Source organism: Molossus molossus, unplaced genomic scaffold (genome assembly GCF_014108415.1).
Source record: "Molossus molossus isolate mMolMol1 unplaced genomic scaffold, mMolMol1.p scaffold_m16_p_1, whole genome shotgun sequence".
Lineage (NCBI taxonomy): Eukaryota > Metazoa > Chordata > Mammalia > Chiroptera > Molossidae > Molossus > Molossus molossus.
Genome location: NW_023425344.1, coordinates 86,622,928 through 86,637,382, shown reverse-complemented (window position 1 = coordinate 86,637,382; position 14,455 = coordinate 86,622,928). Strand labels below are relative to the sequence as shown.

The following is a 14,455-nucleotide window of genomic DNA, read 5'->3' as shown; positions in this document are numbered from 1 at the left end:
CTGCCCAGAGTAGGATCCCAAGAGCTTTCGCCACTGCTTTTGAGTGAAGATCTGGAGAGCTAGAGCTTTAAGCCCCACTTCTTCCCTCCTGGAGGCCATTCTCCAGATTTCACCGCGATCAAGAGGGAGCGCTGGGCACAGTCCCTGTTAGCCCGAGATGCCGCCTGGCCCACAGCCAACCCCGCTTCGGCCCCTAGCCTAGGCGGGAGCATTGGCCCTCTGGACGCTGAAGTTACTCTGTGTGGGGGAGGGGTAGTCAGGCTCCTCTCCAATCACTGCGGCCGCTCCAAGATTTGCATGTTTTATGCTAATTAACCTCCCGCCCAGCTCGCCCAGCTCCCCCGCCCCCGGAGGGGGCGTTTGGGGCCGGCGCTGCCTGGCGAAGGTGAATATATTAGGATAATGAGGCGGGCTTCGGCCGGCTTAGGAGGGGGCGCGCTGCCGCGGGTCCGCGGACCGAGGCCGCGCCGATAGGGGGCGGAGGCGGGGGCGGGCCGTCGGCTCCGGGCGCGCGCGCACTCACTCACACAGACGTACACTCACACACACTCACTCACACACGAGCATCCCGAAGGGTATTTAAGGCTTGCACGCGAGAGGCTGCAGAGATCCTTGGGGCAGCCGCGACTTCGGCCTCGCCGCTCGCTTTTGCTCCTGGGTTATTTCGTTTCCTCTCTCCTCTGCCCCTCGGCCGCCCTTTGCGCTGCGCTCCCGCCGCTGCTCTCAGCCCTTTTTGCCTGGAACTGAGTCCAGGTGGGAAACAGTTGGCGAGCGGAAAAACACCGACTAGGTAGAAATAAGGCGAACTCACAGGGACGCAACAGGTCCGCGCTGCGGGCGAGGGGAGCGGCGGCCACCGCAGCCCTCGCCCACTGTCCCCGGGCCCCGGCGCGGCCACCCGCGGGGACCTCAGAAGTGTCCGTCCTTTGGGGGGCCGGCAGGGTATCCGAGTGGGTTTCATTCCGGTTTTTACCTTGTTGCCACCAGTCCCTAGACTGAGGGTGCTCTTCACCCCCAGCTAGGAGAGGAGAAGAAGGCGAAGGACGGTCCACGACTGCTGGTCTCGGCGCTGAGGAGAGCGGGGGTCCCTCTCTTCGCACTCCCTCTCCCACTCCGCCAACTAGTTGTACAGCCCACCGGACTGAACTTTGGAGGAATCGTCCTTTTTCTTTCCTTTTAAGATTATTGGAAGTGGTAGAGGGTGGGAGGTAGCCAACCCCGCCACGATGCTGCTGAAGAAACCTGCAGGGAAAGGAGGGGCTCCGGAGCGGGGCTCCGAGGACCCGAACCCCGCCCGACAGCGTTGTGCCCCGACCGTGCCCCCGTGCGCGGCCCTGACCGCCCTCCTGTCAGTGGTAGCGGTGATGTCTTGTCTGTATTTGGGGGTGAAAACCAACGACCTCCAGGCGAGGATCGCCGCTCTCGAATCCGCCAAAGGGGACCCTTCTATCCGTCTGCTTCCTGATTGCTTGGATCAGCTCAAAGCAATGGTGCAAGAGAAAGTGGAGCGACTTCTGGCTCAGGTGTGAAAAGCTGGGGTATTTTGCACGTGGATAACATCTTGGACAGGCATGATTTCTTGTATACGACCAGCCTACCCTTACTGTCCGCTTACTTGGTGTGGCTGTGTGCACATATGCTAGGCGACCATCTCATTGTGGCATATGTTTGTATATGCACATCCTTTGATACCACCCTCTCTATGTGTATCATCTCCCCCCACTCTTCTGAATATTTGCATGTTAAACATATATGGAACTTTAAAAGGGGGAAGGGTGACCAGAATGGCAGGGTGGCATTTTATCTTATTTTAGTTTCCCAAAGTCTCCTGTGAATCTTTCCCAATTTTGTGGAGAATATTCCTTGCAGATATAACATCTGTTAATGTTCTTCATATGTTCTAAGAAAGTTAGGACCATAGGTGTTATTAATATACAAATGATAGTCACTCTTGAAAGTAAAATGACCCTGAAGGTGATTTAAAACCAGTTATTTCCTACTTTGAATGTTCTCCTATTAAATGTTTAAAAAGAAAAAAAAAATAGCTTATTATTACTATTATTATTTGGTAAAAGATGCAGTGCCAGGGGTGTTTATGAGTGCAGAGCCATTGGACTTGAGAGTTTAAAGTAATCTACATCATCTGGGGCAGCTTTAGACTAGAGTTAGGAGGTTTTCTGGAACTTGTTCTTCCAACAGAGAGGTTGTTGGGCAGTAGTCGCAGCACAACATGATAAGCAGTTGACCTTCATGTATAAGATATTGGCTGTTTTAAAACAAAACTTAATCTAGAACTGCACCATGTTAATGTCAGGTTTTTGCACTGACTACATATGTTTGAGCTGAGGGAGAGGGTGGTAGTAGTTGAACAATGGAGAAAGATGTTATACAATTCCAGCAGTCTTAATATCATGTCAATGATCATTTTCTTTTTTTAGGGCTTGGGTACTGTTACCTTTTGACTGAAGTCCAAGTGCATATGTAAACTTTAGTTATGCAGGCTATCAAATGCTGGTGAATCAAGCATATGGCCAGAGAATTCCTAAAAAACCCATTTCTCTACAATGCTACTGATGACTCATAATACCTCTTCTTCTTCTTCTTCTTTTTTTTTTTTTTTTTTTTACCCCCCCTGCAGAAATCCTATGAACATATGGCTAAAATAAGAATCTCAAGAGAAGCACCTTCAGAATGCAACTGCCCAGCAGGTAAAATGGAACTTATTTAACAAGGTTGGCTCCATAGCATTTTAAAACAAAAGTCCTGTGTCTGTCAAGTCTACCTGTAATAATAGTAAAGAAAGAATGCAGACCCAACTTACTTTAATAAAATCAACATGTCTCAGTCAAAAGAATGGCAAATAAAGCCCCAAATATTATTTCAAGCAGCATACCAAGGTCTGTTATGGGAGAACAAAGGAGAGAGAGAGATAACCACCAAGGAAAATGTGGCAAGATGATGTACAAAGATGAAGTTCTTAGATTTATAGATTGAAAATATTGTTCAATTTTATTCAATTTTAACATCTACTGTGAAAAGGACTGCAGAACACGTTAGAATCTGAATTCCCTGGTGGCAAATGTTGGATTAGTACAGGTTTCCGTTTGCTCCTTTTGACATATGATTATGTTAGTAAATGACCTTAACTCCCTCTCCTGCTTTTATTTTTTTCTGTCAGAAAGGTTCTCCTATCCTATAGCTAAGGGAAATTAATTCTTTATCTTGAGCTTCCGATTGCAAACAACTGCATTCCAATGAACCTCTCAGAAAAGGCTCTTATATTTTTACCATTTTTTTCCTGAGCAGCTTTAGGGGGTTATATTAATAACAGCATATTAGTAGAAGGGTGGAAAAGAGATATCAATGAATGAAACCTCTAGGTGATCATTAAATCTTCCTTCATAGACCTCTGAGGCTAGGGAGCCAGGTATCTGTAGACCAAACAATTAGAAGCCCTTGGAATATGTCTATGGGAAAACATCTAGTGGATTCAGCTGATAAAAGCCATGGAAAACTCTCATCAGTCGAGACATTTATTTCAGATAAATGCTGTTAATCCATTTATGAACATTTAGTTTCTTTTACCATCACTCATGGAAAAGTGACTCTCTTACATTTTCTGTGATGTTCAGGAATATGATGCTTAGATACTTATATATGGAAAGGCTACTTCCTATATTTTTTCATATTCTGATTTCTTTTCTCATGATAACTTGTTTTTCCTCATGATAACACAGCTAAACCAGGTACCATGTTTAGAAATCTTAAATGTCAACTCCAAGTTGTACATCATACATGTTTTACTATTTATGTTCTACTGCATTGTTGACCGTCATGAAATTGTATTTTTGTTGTAAATGAAGCCCTTTCAATTGAGAAGACATGTACATTAGGTAACAGGAAAACATTAATGTTTGTTTTGACATTGTAAGTTTCATTCTTGGTTGTTTTAAACTGGAAAAGACCTCAGAAGTCAGAAATTCAAGGAAAGCACTTTTCTAGTGCAGGAATTAACTCGCAAAAACCTCATCAGCTTGGAGGGATTATTTAATTTCCCCAAACAGTTGGTATAGGACTTCAATGGTCATACCACTTAGAGTCCAGCATTTTCTCTCTTCAGTATTCTTGCTAGCTGTGTGAAAAATAACTAGTGTTTTATTAATAGGATTTTCAGTGAACTGGGTAAAAAGTAGAAAAGTGACAACCACAGCCCTGAGTTCTGTTTAATTGTGTGCGTTTAACTGCTTCATGATGTTTGACACAAGCTAGTTGTTGAGGTCCAACATGTAATCTGGAAGAAAGGTAGTACCTTTAGAGTTTACCTTACATTATCTCCAAAGATCATTTTGAACCATTTTTCTTCTTCACATATTAATTGAATAATAAATGGTGATTTCACCATAATATGAAACAAATAAATAAATAATAAATGGTGATTTCCTTGGCTGTTTTGTTGGCCCTCACTGATGGCTGCTTTACTTTCTTGCCACCACTAGAGCTCCACATTTCATCAGTTTTCACCAGGTTACTTGAGAGGTAAATATTTGAAGGTGCACATTTCAATACACAGAATCAAACAGGTTTCTTGGCGACAAATCACTATTTTAGAAGCATTCTGTATTGTTTGTGGAATAATTAGCTTTCATAAAAAAAAAAAAGACATTATGTTGAAAGTAGTATCCTTGGGGAAAACTAGTTATTTTGAATTATGGTCAGTGCGTTATTGTTTTAGGGAGTGAACAGGCTGCCCGAGAGGATTAGAAAGGAGATACAGTGCTTCCCACCTGGTTTGGCTCTAACCATGGTTTGCAGTGACTAAGAATTGTCACCCAGACATCTGTTTGTAGGGCAGAGTGAGACAAGTCTGTGACCTCAACTCGATCAGTTCCTGTGGACAGATGCCCACCCCTTGAAGTTGACACTCTTGTTGACAGTCTCCGTTACAGAGCCAAGGACTGATAGCAAAGGATTAATGCTGTGTTGTTTGTGTTCGCTTTAATGGCTTTTGCTAGAACTCAGTTCCAGTAAGGTTTATCCAGGTAGGCTACAAGGAAATCATAGAATTCATAGGTTTTTTTAAAAAACAGACTTTTTTTAAAACACAGGAAGGAGTTTGTGTGGGAGAGGGATGAGAAAGAATATTATTGAATAGTTTCTAGTTATAGGGAAAGCACTTTCATTTAATCTTCACAACAACCCTGAGAGTTAAATAGTGATCTCATTTTATAGATTAAGAAACTGGACTCAGAAGGCGACTAACTTAACATAGTAAAGGCAAGGTCAGGATTTATGACCACATCTGATAGAATCAGAAGCCCAAAGTCTAGTGAGGAATAGAGAATGAATATAGGTTTTGGAGCTGGACAGTTCTGGATTGAAATCCTGGGTCTGCTACTAAGTAACTGTGTGACCTTGTTCAAACTAATGACCTCTATGTTCCAATTTCCTCATCTGCAAAAAAAAATCTTCCCTGTAGGATGATAATTTAAATAGTCTGCCTTATTGGTGGCTGGCTATTCATTAGATAATAGCAATTACTATTCTTTTTACTATATTATATACTATTTATATTATATGCTATTTAACTCTAATCTGGTCCATAGGGACACATGATAGAGGTGGGAAAACTGAGGCCTGGAGATGTGTAACTTGCTGAAAACCCAATGACTAGTGACAGGTTTTAGACTTGAGCACTATGCTTAATTAAACATGTGTGTGTGTGTGTGTGTGTGTGTGTATAAAATTCATGTAGATAATCAGGCAAACAACTCAGTATCAGTGTTACACCAAGATATTTTTATTAGTGTACTAAATTATTTTTAACCAAAATTGCAGGAAAAACTATGGAAACTTATAGATAAACCAGGATTAAAGCAGATAAAATGTGGGCTTAAAAAAATATGGGGATGTTTAAAAATGTCTTTACAGTTTAGATACCAGATGTCCACAAAAAGAAATACTTTAACTTACTCATTTGCACACTTATTTTTTTTTTTATCCTCACCCGAGGACATTTTTCCTTTTTTTTTTTTTTGTTCAGATAGAGCGGGAGGGAGAGAGAGGAAGAGAGAGAGAGAGAGAAACATCGATGTGAAGGGACACATCGAATGGCTGCCACCCGCACGACCAACCAGGGCCGGGGACAAACTGCAACCGAGGTACATGCCCCTAGCGGGAACCGAACCCGGGTCTCTCTGTACCGCAGGCCGACGCTCCAACCGCTGAGCCAAACCAGCCAGGGCTACACACTTATTTTTAATATTTTAAAAATGTTAAAATAATTATTGAATATAATTTATAATAATTACCAATTTTAAGTGTATAATTTAAAGATTAAAAAATAAGTTTTTTAAAGTCAGGCAGTCATCATCATAATCCAATTTTAGATCATCTTCATTGCCTCTGAAAATTCACATTTACTTTTTTCATGTGCTCAGAAGCTCTATTCTTAAAATATTTGCATCAAAGTAACCCCCACCCCTCCAAAAACACCATACAAATTGGAGCTCTATTTAGCAAAATATTTGATTCAGCAGTAGCTGAACCATGGAAATTCAGCTGGCATTTGTGTCTTGGCCTCTGTAAAACTTGACCCTCATATTTGAGAATAAATTGGCTTTTTGCTTGCTATAGAATTCTGTTTTGGGTTCTGTTCTTGGAGTCCTACATAAAGTATGTATAAACCAGGCATATTATGGGAGGGCTTCTATGTTCTGACTGATAAGGTTCACTGGGAGCCCGGCAGCCAACCAAATGATATTTAGATCACAAAGGTTTCTGTGCCTTACTCATCAGTAGTGTTTGCCGGCCCAGGATATTAGGTATAAGAACCACTGTGGTGTGATGGACCGAGACTGTGAATAGGCAATCAAGAACTCAGAATTCTAATCCTGGCTTTGTCATTAACATGTTACACAATCTGGGGCAAGTCATTTTTAAGAATGACTTTTACAGACTCAATTTTTATATCCTCTCAATAGGAGTGTTGGACTGAAATGATTTTGAAAGGCATTTGTCAACTCTCTAGGAGTAAAGAGCCTTCTGTTTGCCAAATATCATGCTAGATTCTTAAAATATGCTGATGGATGGACAGACTTGGAATCTGCCCTCAGGGAGCTTACATTTCAATGAGGATGACAGACATTTATTTAAAATTGACAAGAATTTACAAGCGTGACAGGTGCAACCAAGAAAATCTTTGGAGCCTGTGATCAAAATTTTGTCCATGTTATAAATACTAAGGATAGTTTTTTAAAAAAATTTGTTCTGGGGAAAAACCCAGAAATTCACAGTGGGAGAAAATCATAATGTGAGAAAATCTGGCTTCTGATTATAGATAAAGCTGTAGCAATGGATGAAAAGCTGATTGGCATAGCCTTACTTGGCTTTTGGCTTTCCAAGAATTTATGGTCAGATGAAGGTTCACAGACACCTGGTTTACCTACACTAATACCCCCCTGAACTAAAAAAGTGGCTTTAACATAAAAAGGGTAGTGGTAGATAGGATGGCAGTTTATTCTTCTACATTTCTCCTGAAAACTGAGATTTGGGTTCAGAGAGAGTCAAGACTTTCTGCCTGGTGGATACTGAACAGGACCTGGCCCTTTGACACTCATTGATAATGATGAGGTGGAACACAGGTAGTCATCTTCTTGGAGAGTTCAGCTAGAGATAAACAAGATACATCACATAACTTCTGAGGTTCTTATACACCCTCCAAGCCTATGAAAATGATTGTATATAAAACAAGAATAAATGTAGGCAATTAAAGTCCCTCTTATTTATAAATGTGAGTAATATAGCCTCTGGTGGCTGACTTTGTGGCATCTTCTCAATTTGGGGTGGAAATAGATATCAGCTGTAGCTTTAAGATTGTGCATCCTTTCCCATCCCATGAGAAGACCTTTAAATTGCCTTGTTAACATAAATTACTTACTCCTATAAAACTTGTATTTCCTTCTAACATGGTTTTTCATTATGCTGTACATTTTCCCTAGTCAGTCACACACTGATGGAAAGAGTATATCTAGTCAGGTCATCATAATGTGTATCTTTTCAGTTAAGTGAAGTATAGAATAGTTAGAAGTGGTTTTTAGAAAGAAAGCACATTAAAATGCTATGAATGTTACTTAAATGAGACTAGCAGGCAATCCCCTCCTCTTGTAAGGCCAAACAATCCAGTGTGACATCAAAGTGCCTCCAGGCATTGGTGTTCAGGGTTTCAGTCCCTATAAGCACAACAGTTAGGGGGTAATATTTTCAGTTGGTCCAGTGGAGACAGCTGGCAAAATGCCTGTCAGCCAAAGGACCGGGGACAGATCGCCTCTAGAAAGAAGCATTGTTCTTGTTTCTTAGCTTCTCTTCTGTTTCTCTTGTCCAACAGTTTTTAAGGAATGAATTCTTTAAATATTCTTTTTCTCTTTCTCACCTTAGTAATTCTGTTTTGCCATGAGCTAGAAGTTATTTAAGAGGAGGACATAACATTCTGCAGAGGGGATGATTCTTTTTGGCTCATCAGAAGAATGTAGAGGGACAAATAGCCTCTCAGGCCCATTGTGCTTCTGATTGGTTTGTAACTGCAAAATCAACTACATGGTATTTGAAAAAATAGTATTTGAATGTCAAATGTAGGTCTAGGAATGGAGAAGGAGGGCATCCTTTTATTAAGATTAGGTAAATGGAGGGCTTATGGGGAAAACATGCCAGAATCAGGACTGTTTTATAGTCGAGGGGGGCATTTCCTGTTGCAGGGGGACCTCACTAGACACTCGTCAGAATAATATCAATCTTTGTTATCTTGAATGGAAACCATCTGAAACCTATTATTAAAAAGTGCTTTTATTCCATTCTTCCACTTGGTAAACATTACTCAGTAGTTTGTTGGAAGCTGAGAATTGAAAACCATGTATGAGTCAGCCTGGGTTGCAGACTGTAGCCAGTGTGGGACTGCTAAACACAGAAGCTGCCCCACCCTCTCTGGTTTGCCAACAAGGATGAAGTGGTTTAATACACCTTAATATTTAACACTTAAAAAAATTATGTTCGCCCTGGCCCTTTTGGCTCAGAGGTTAGAGCATTGGCCCGCGGACTGGAGAATCCTGGGTACCTCGGTTGCAGTTTGTCCCCGGCCCCAATTGGGGTCGTGTGGTGGCAACCACTTGATGTGTCTTTCTCATGTTGATGTTTCTCTCTCTCACTTCCTCCCTTTCACTCTATCTGGAAATAAATGCAAAAATGTACTCGAGTGAGGATAAAAAAAAATTATGTTAGAGATGAATGTGGTATACCCGCATACTGAATCCTTAGACATGCATCGTTACTGTTTCACTGGGATGTATTCGGCAATCTTTCACTAAAAAGTATTTTAAAATTGACTTTTAAAAAGGAGGAAATGCACAAAAGTGGGACGCAGAAATAAGTGGAAGTCACTTGCAATCACTTTTCATTGGCATCATATATTCCTTCAAATGACTATTCTGTAAGTCATTTAAATAATAGGATTCCCTGAAGAAATGCCACCAGATGGCAGACACCTTCTCTTTTTGACCACAAGGAGGAGAAACTGAGCTGCATAGTGGGACTTCCTGTGTCCTGCCAGTTCCTTAGCTATCTTCTATCTCTTGACTTCTGTTTGCAATGGAAAAGATTTGTAGAGGAAGCAAGTAATTTCTTCCATCTATATTTGAAGATTAGAATGTCCTACCTACCAGCTTTAAGATATTTAAAATAATCTGGTAAATTTTAGATTTGTATTAGTCAAAAAATTTAGTTATTTAGTTCACAAATATGAACTTGAAGGTGATAGTCCAATAGCTAGAATGAATGAACTAAATGTAATTGAATTTACTAGTTTGGGATTTTGTGCTTATAATTTTATATTTCTCAGAGTAAAGAATCATTTCTAGTCACCATCATGCTTTTGACATGATTTCATCTGAAGTCCTCATTTTAACCTCAGTTACTACATAATATGATAGTTGAAATACATACTTTATTTTTCTCATTGTGTTCCCTAGCCTGATTGTTTAGTCTGATATGCCAGGAATGCCTGAAACTGCCTGTTCATTTGGATATTAATACTTTAGATTTTAGGAGCTCTAGGCTTCTGGATTATGTATACAAAGTTTTTATTCTTATGTTTGAAATATGGTCAGCACATATTTAAATACAATTTTCACATTTAAGCTAAGTGGCTGAGTAAATTATATGAATTGTAGCCAGTTCTAGTTAGGCAGTATGGTGATATTGAGAGTAAGAACTTGTTTAACCAGAAGCAGCCTGGTGCTGGCAGAGGTAGAGCCTATTTTTCCTTTCTTTACCAAAGAGTTCATATGCAAGGAAAGTAAAAGCAGGAGGAAAAAAAACACCCATATTTCCTAATCTCTGGGAATCAAATATCTTTACCATCATACTTGGCAAACCTGGTATTTTAGTTACTATTATAATGTAAATCTGGTTTGAGAGCCAGAGGGATTCTCTATTATGGTTCAGTCTCCAGCAGCCTCTTTTGCTCTTGTAGCAGCTAATGGGAGAGAAAAATGTCACAGTACCTCTCCTTTAGTTCTATTTACAGGGCAAGAATGGTATTCTTATTTTTGATCCTTAAGACGCTAGAATTAGATATACCTGGAAAACTGACAAAATTCTTTCCCAGTATTCCTGTGAGTTAGGTCAGTTCTGGCAGCTACGAAAGGTTAGATACCTTTATTACCTTTCTGGGAATGATGAAACTCCGACTTGTGTCTCAGGCGCTCCAGAATCCAGCTGGCATTTTTTAGATGTACATGATACCAATGCAAGGTAGAACATTTCCACAAACCACACACAAAACCCAATCTTTTCACTTAAAAGTCATGCTAGAAGTGCTGACAAATTCCAGGGCTTTGCCAGCAAACTTTGGAATGCTACAAAATCTTTTTCTTTTTCTTTTTTACTGAAAGAATTAGGGCTCAAGGTCAGAGCTAATGAAGTTTGAATGGAAACAAGCTGCTGAAATAACTGCCTTTCTGAGGATGGTTATCCACCTGGTTGAGGGTCAAGTGAGTTAAGTGGGTCAAGGATCAGGTGACTCCGGTGGGCAGCTCCCCGTGCTGACTGCTAAGTGTTCTCATGGTATAATTGCGTTCCACTTCCTGAGGGAGTGCATTGGGAGTCCAGTCTACCGATCTCATTTATGTGCTCCATGGCTGGGTTTCTGGTTTATATCTGTGTATCTCTAGGGCTTATTAGAGTTTTTTATAGAAGGTTCCCTATAAAAGTTCATAATGATCATAATAAGAATCTGTCAACTTGACTTGGTTGAGGACTTCTATTGTGGTTTATCTCTTTACACAACACCAATATTCTTATCCACATGCCTTTTTTTTTACATTTTCTCTGAGGACTTTGTGAGCCAAAACATATTAAAACTAATATAAATCTTGGAGATCAAGTAGTTCAGGGGTTTCTCAACATTTCTTAAGAAGGCTGAACTTAAAAAAAAAAAAGAAGTCTTATGAGAAAATCCAGTATATGGAGTCAGATGTAATGTCAGCTGCGCACTGATTGACCTCGGAGGTCAGAGGGGACAAAGGCCAAAACCCTCTGTGCTCTTTCTTCCTGTTGCCCACCTCCCTTCCCCATGATGACCCCTGAGATATCTCCAGAGAATCATAAGACTTTGTTAGAAAATTAGGATACTGTTAGAAAATTACTGGACGTTCAGTCCTCAGCGTGTCCCCAGCTGCTGCTAGAGGTACCATATACTTGTCAACACAGAACTCATCTCCAAAGTTCTCTAACTAGAAGCATTAACAGGTACTGTGAAAGCAAAATTATTTATTAAAATGAATAGAATCCAGAAATGACTATAATATAATATTGTTTTTTAATGGGTTGTAGTAGTCCAGGAAAGGAGGTGTTATTTAGGAGATATTATTTGGGTGTTATTTAGTCCAGCAAAAGAGATGTAATAATTAGTAGTAGCACTAGAAACTGAGGCAATGTGCCATGTAACTGGGCATGGTACTGTTCATCAGGAAACCAACTAAAAGCCACTTATTTTTTTAAGCCTTCAAGTCATAATATAGTTTTTTTTTTTTTTATGACAGTTTTCTGTGTTTTTTTCTTTTTCAAATTTCTTCCTTTTTATTTTTACTTATTCTTTAATTCTGGATATTATTATGGGGCTTTATTACCAAGTTCAGCAATTTATTGCCTTTTTAATATATTTATTTAAAGCAACTGATTTTCAAACTAATAGTTAATACTTAGGTTGCAAAGTAGTATATGAAAAACATCTATTCCCCAAATTGTATTATTTGTAGAAATTTATATTGTGAAAAAGTAGCTATTAAAGATGCTTCTAAGATCTTTGAGACCCTCTCACTTGATTTGATTCTTATTTGTGTTAAGCTGATGATGTTTATGTACTGAAATTTAAATTGACCGTACAATGAGAACATATGAATTCTGCATCTGTGTTTAAATAATAATAGGAAAATCTTCAGGAATTAACATTTTATCCCATATTGAATGATATATATATATAGTACATTTCAGAGAGGACGTGTAAATCTGGGTACAATCATACTGTAACAAGTACTGCAAATGGAAATTTGAAAGACAGCATTCTTCGTCCCATTGAAAGGAATGCCCACTGTCATCAGCAATGCTATTTACTGTTTGAGTAGCTAGTTGTGGACAGTAGGTTTCGCCAAATGCAACACCTTCCTCAGCTGTCTCATTGGACAGATAATAGAATGACTCAGCATCTGTGCAAGTTATTGAGCTTTGTTGAGCAATTTATTTTCTTCTTAATGCACAATCTCAATCTATGGACTTCCAGGAAGTCTGGAAGAGGAAATGACTTTTCTTTTTTTAACTGCTTTAGTTACTTTGCCTTTTGAGAGAAGACAATGATCAGTAAAGTAGTAAAAAAAGGAAGGCTGACCAAGTAACCAAAGGCTGGAGGGGTCATATATTCCAACCAAAGCCACTGTAAGCTGTAAAACAGAGGTTTAACCAAGCAAGCTGTGTCCCCTAAATTTACTCCCCAAACCTCCAGACACACTGACAACTTCCTAGGATTTTAAGCAGCAAGCCTGACTACATGGCTTAGTACTACTATATATGTTATGCATCTGGAAGTTTTTAATAAACGAAAAGCTCTAACATTGAGAAATTACATCTGTAAAGAAACCAGGGCTTTTATGTCCTTGTGTGTAGTTTCCTTCTGCGCAGAGTTATTTAATGCTCTACATTTTAGTTACTTCTGAGTGTACTTTCCTAAATACTTGATTTGTATGAGGAATGCTGTGTGTTGATGATAAAGTGTATATTATAATTTTTGGAATATTAAAAAATGATTAATATATTTTTATGACAAAAAAAGATCCTTGAATTGAGAGGTCTGAGGTACACTTTTCTGTTCTGTGTGTGTGAGCCCAGGACACATTAGACCCAGAATGTGTTTTGCTCTATTATGCTTACATCTGCTTGAGCAGAAAATCCTTGTTTCCAGCATAAAGAAGAAAATCTTCAAGAAGAAATTCTAGGTAGAAAAACTTTACAATCAGTCACATTTACCCAATATGTATGTATATCACACATCATATTTTTTGACATTTTTAATCCTTTACAAGTCTTCACTTTTAATTGTGGTCATCTGCCACTAGCATTTTGGATATTCACATGGGATTCATGGTTATAGGATGTGATGAGATTAATAATGTTCTTTGAACCCCTAGAAACCAAGAGTGAACACAGCAAACACATCCATAGGCAGAGAGACAATGCTCAGCCAGGCTCGTAATGAACAAGCATTGTCCTGCTGTGATCTGTTGCGGGGAACAGAGTGGACAGGATTGTCTTTGGGATGTAGCCAAGGATTTAGGACACTACAGAAACAGAAGACCTTCTAGACTACTAAAGAACTCTCATTCTAGTCAGGCCACTCTCCTTTCTATCCCCTCTCCCCTTCTCTAGTTCAAATAGAAGCTCTACCTTACCTCCAGCCTAGTGCTGACACTGCCTGGCTTACTGTTTGCTTCCGGTTTGATCAGTTAGGAGCTGTTACCCGTAGGTTCTCTGAACTCTAGACCTACCCAGGGCAATAGCTATACTGAAGATTAAATCCAGCAGTATAATTAAAACAACATAATGGTAAATATCAGTACTTCGCCCAAATTTCAAAAAGTAACAAATTGTTTTCTTTAAAACTACTGTTAAAAGATAATCTTCAAAATAGGTAAAATTAAGACTTTCGTACAGATATAAAATGAACATGTGTTAAAGATTTTACTAAGTCACTAAAGAAGGAACTGGTAAGATGTTCAGTTGAGAATTTAAAGACACATACGTTTATAGTTGCAGAATATTGACATCAATGTAAAAATGGAGGCAAAGCCAACTTACCCACAGTGAGGAATGGAAGTTGCTCTCACTCAGAAAGAATTGGCATGTTAGCAACTACTTA

General features: G+C 39.6%; 1 protein-coding gene across 3 annotated transcripts in view; it reads left to right on the top strand.

Annotated features, from left to right (window-relative positions):
* The first annotated feature begins 606 nt into the window (after positions 1-606).
* Positions 607-14,455, top strand: part of COL25A1 (collagen type XXV alpha 1 chain) — a 512,404-nt gene continuing 498,555 nt past the window's right edge. The window contains exons 1-3 of one of the 3 annotated variants that reach the window (XM_036266125.1): positions 622-1,084; positions 1,182-1,523; positions 2,639-2,708. In XM_036266125.1, the coding sequence (XP_036122018.1) occupies positions 1,227-1,523; positions 2,639-2,708 (367 nt within the window). In that variant the 5' untranslated portion in view covers positions 622-1,084; positions 1,182-1,226. Of the gene's footprint in view, positions 1,524-2,638; positions 2,709-14,455 lie in introns of all 3 variants that reach the window. The other 2 variants (XM_036266116.1, XM_036266107.1) reach the window with 2 other exon arrangements.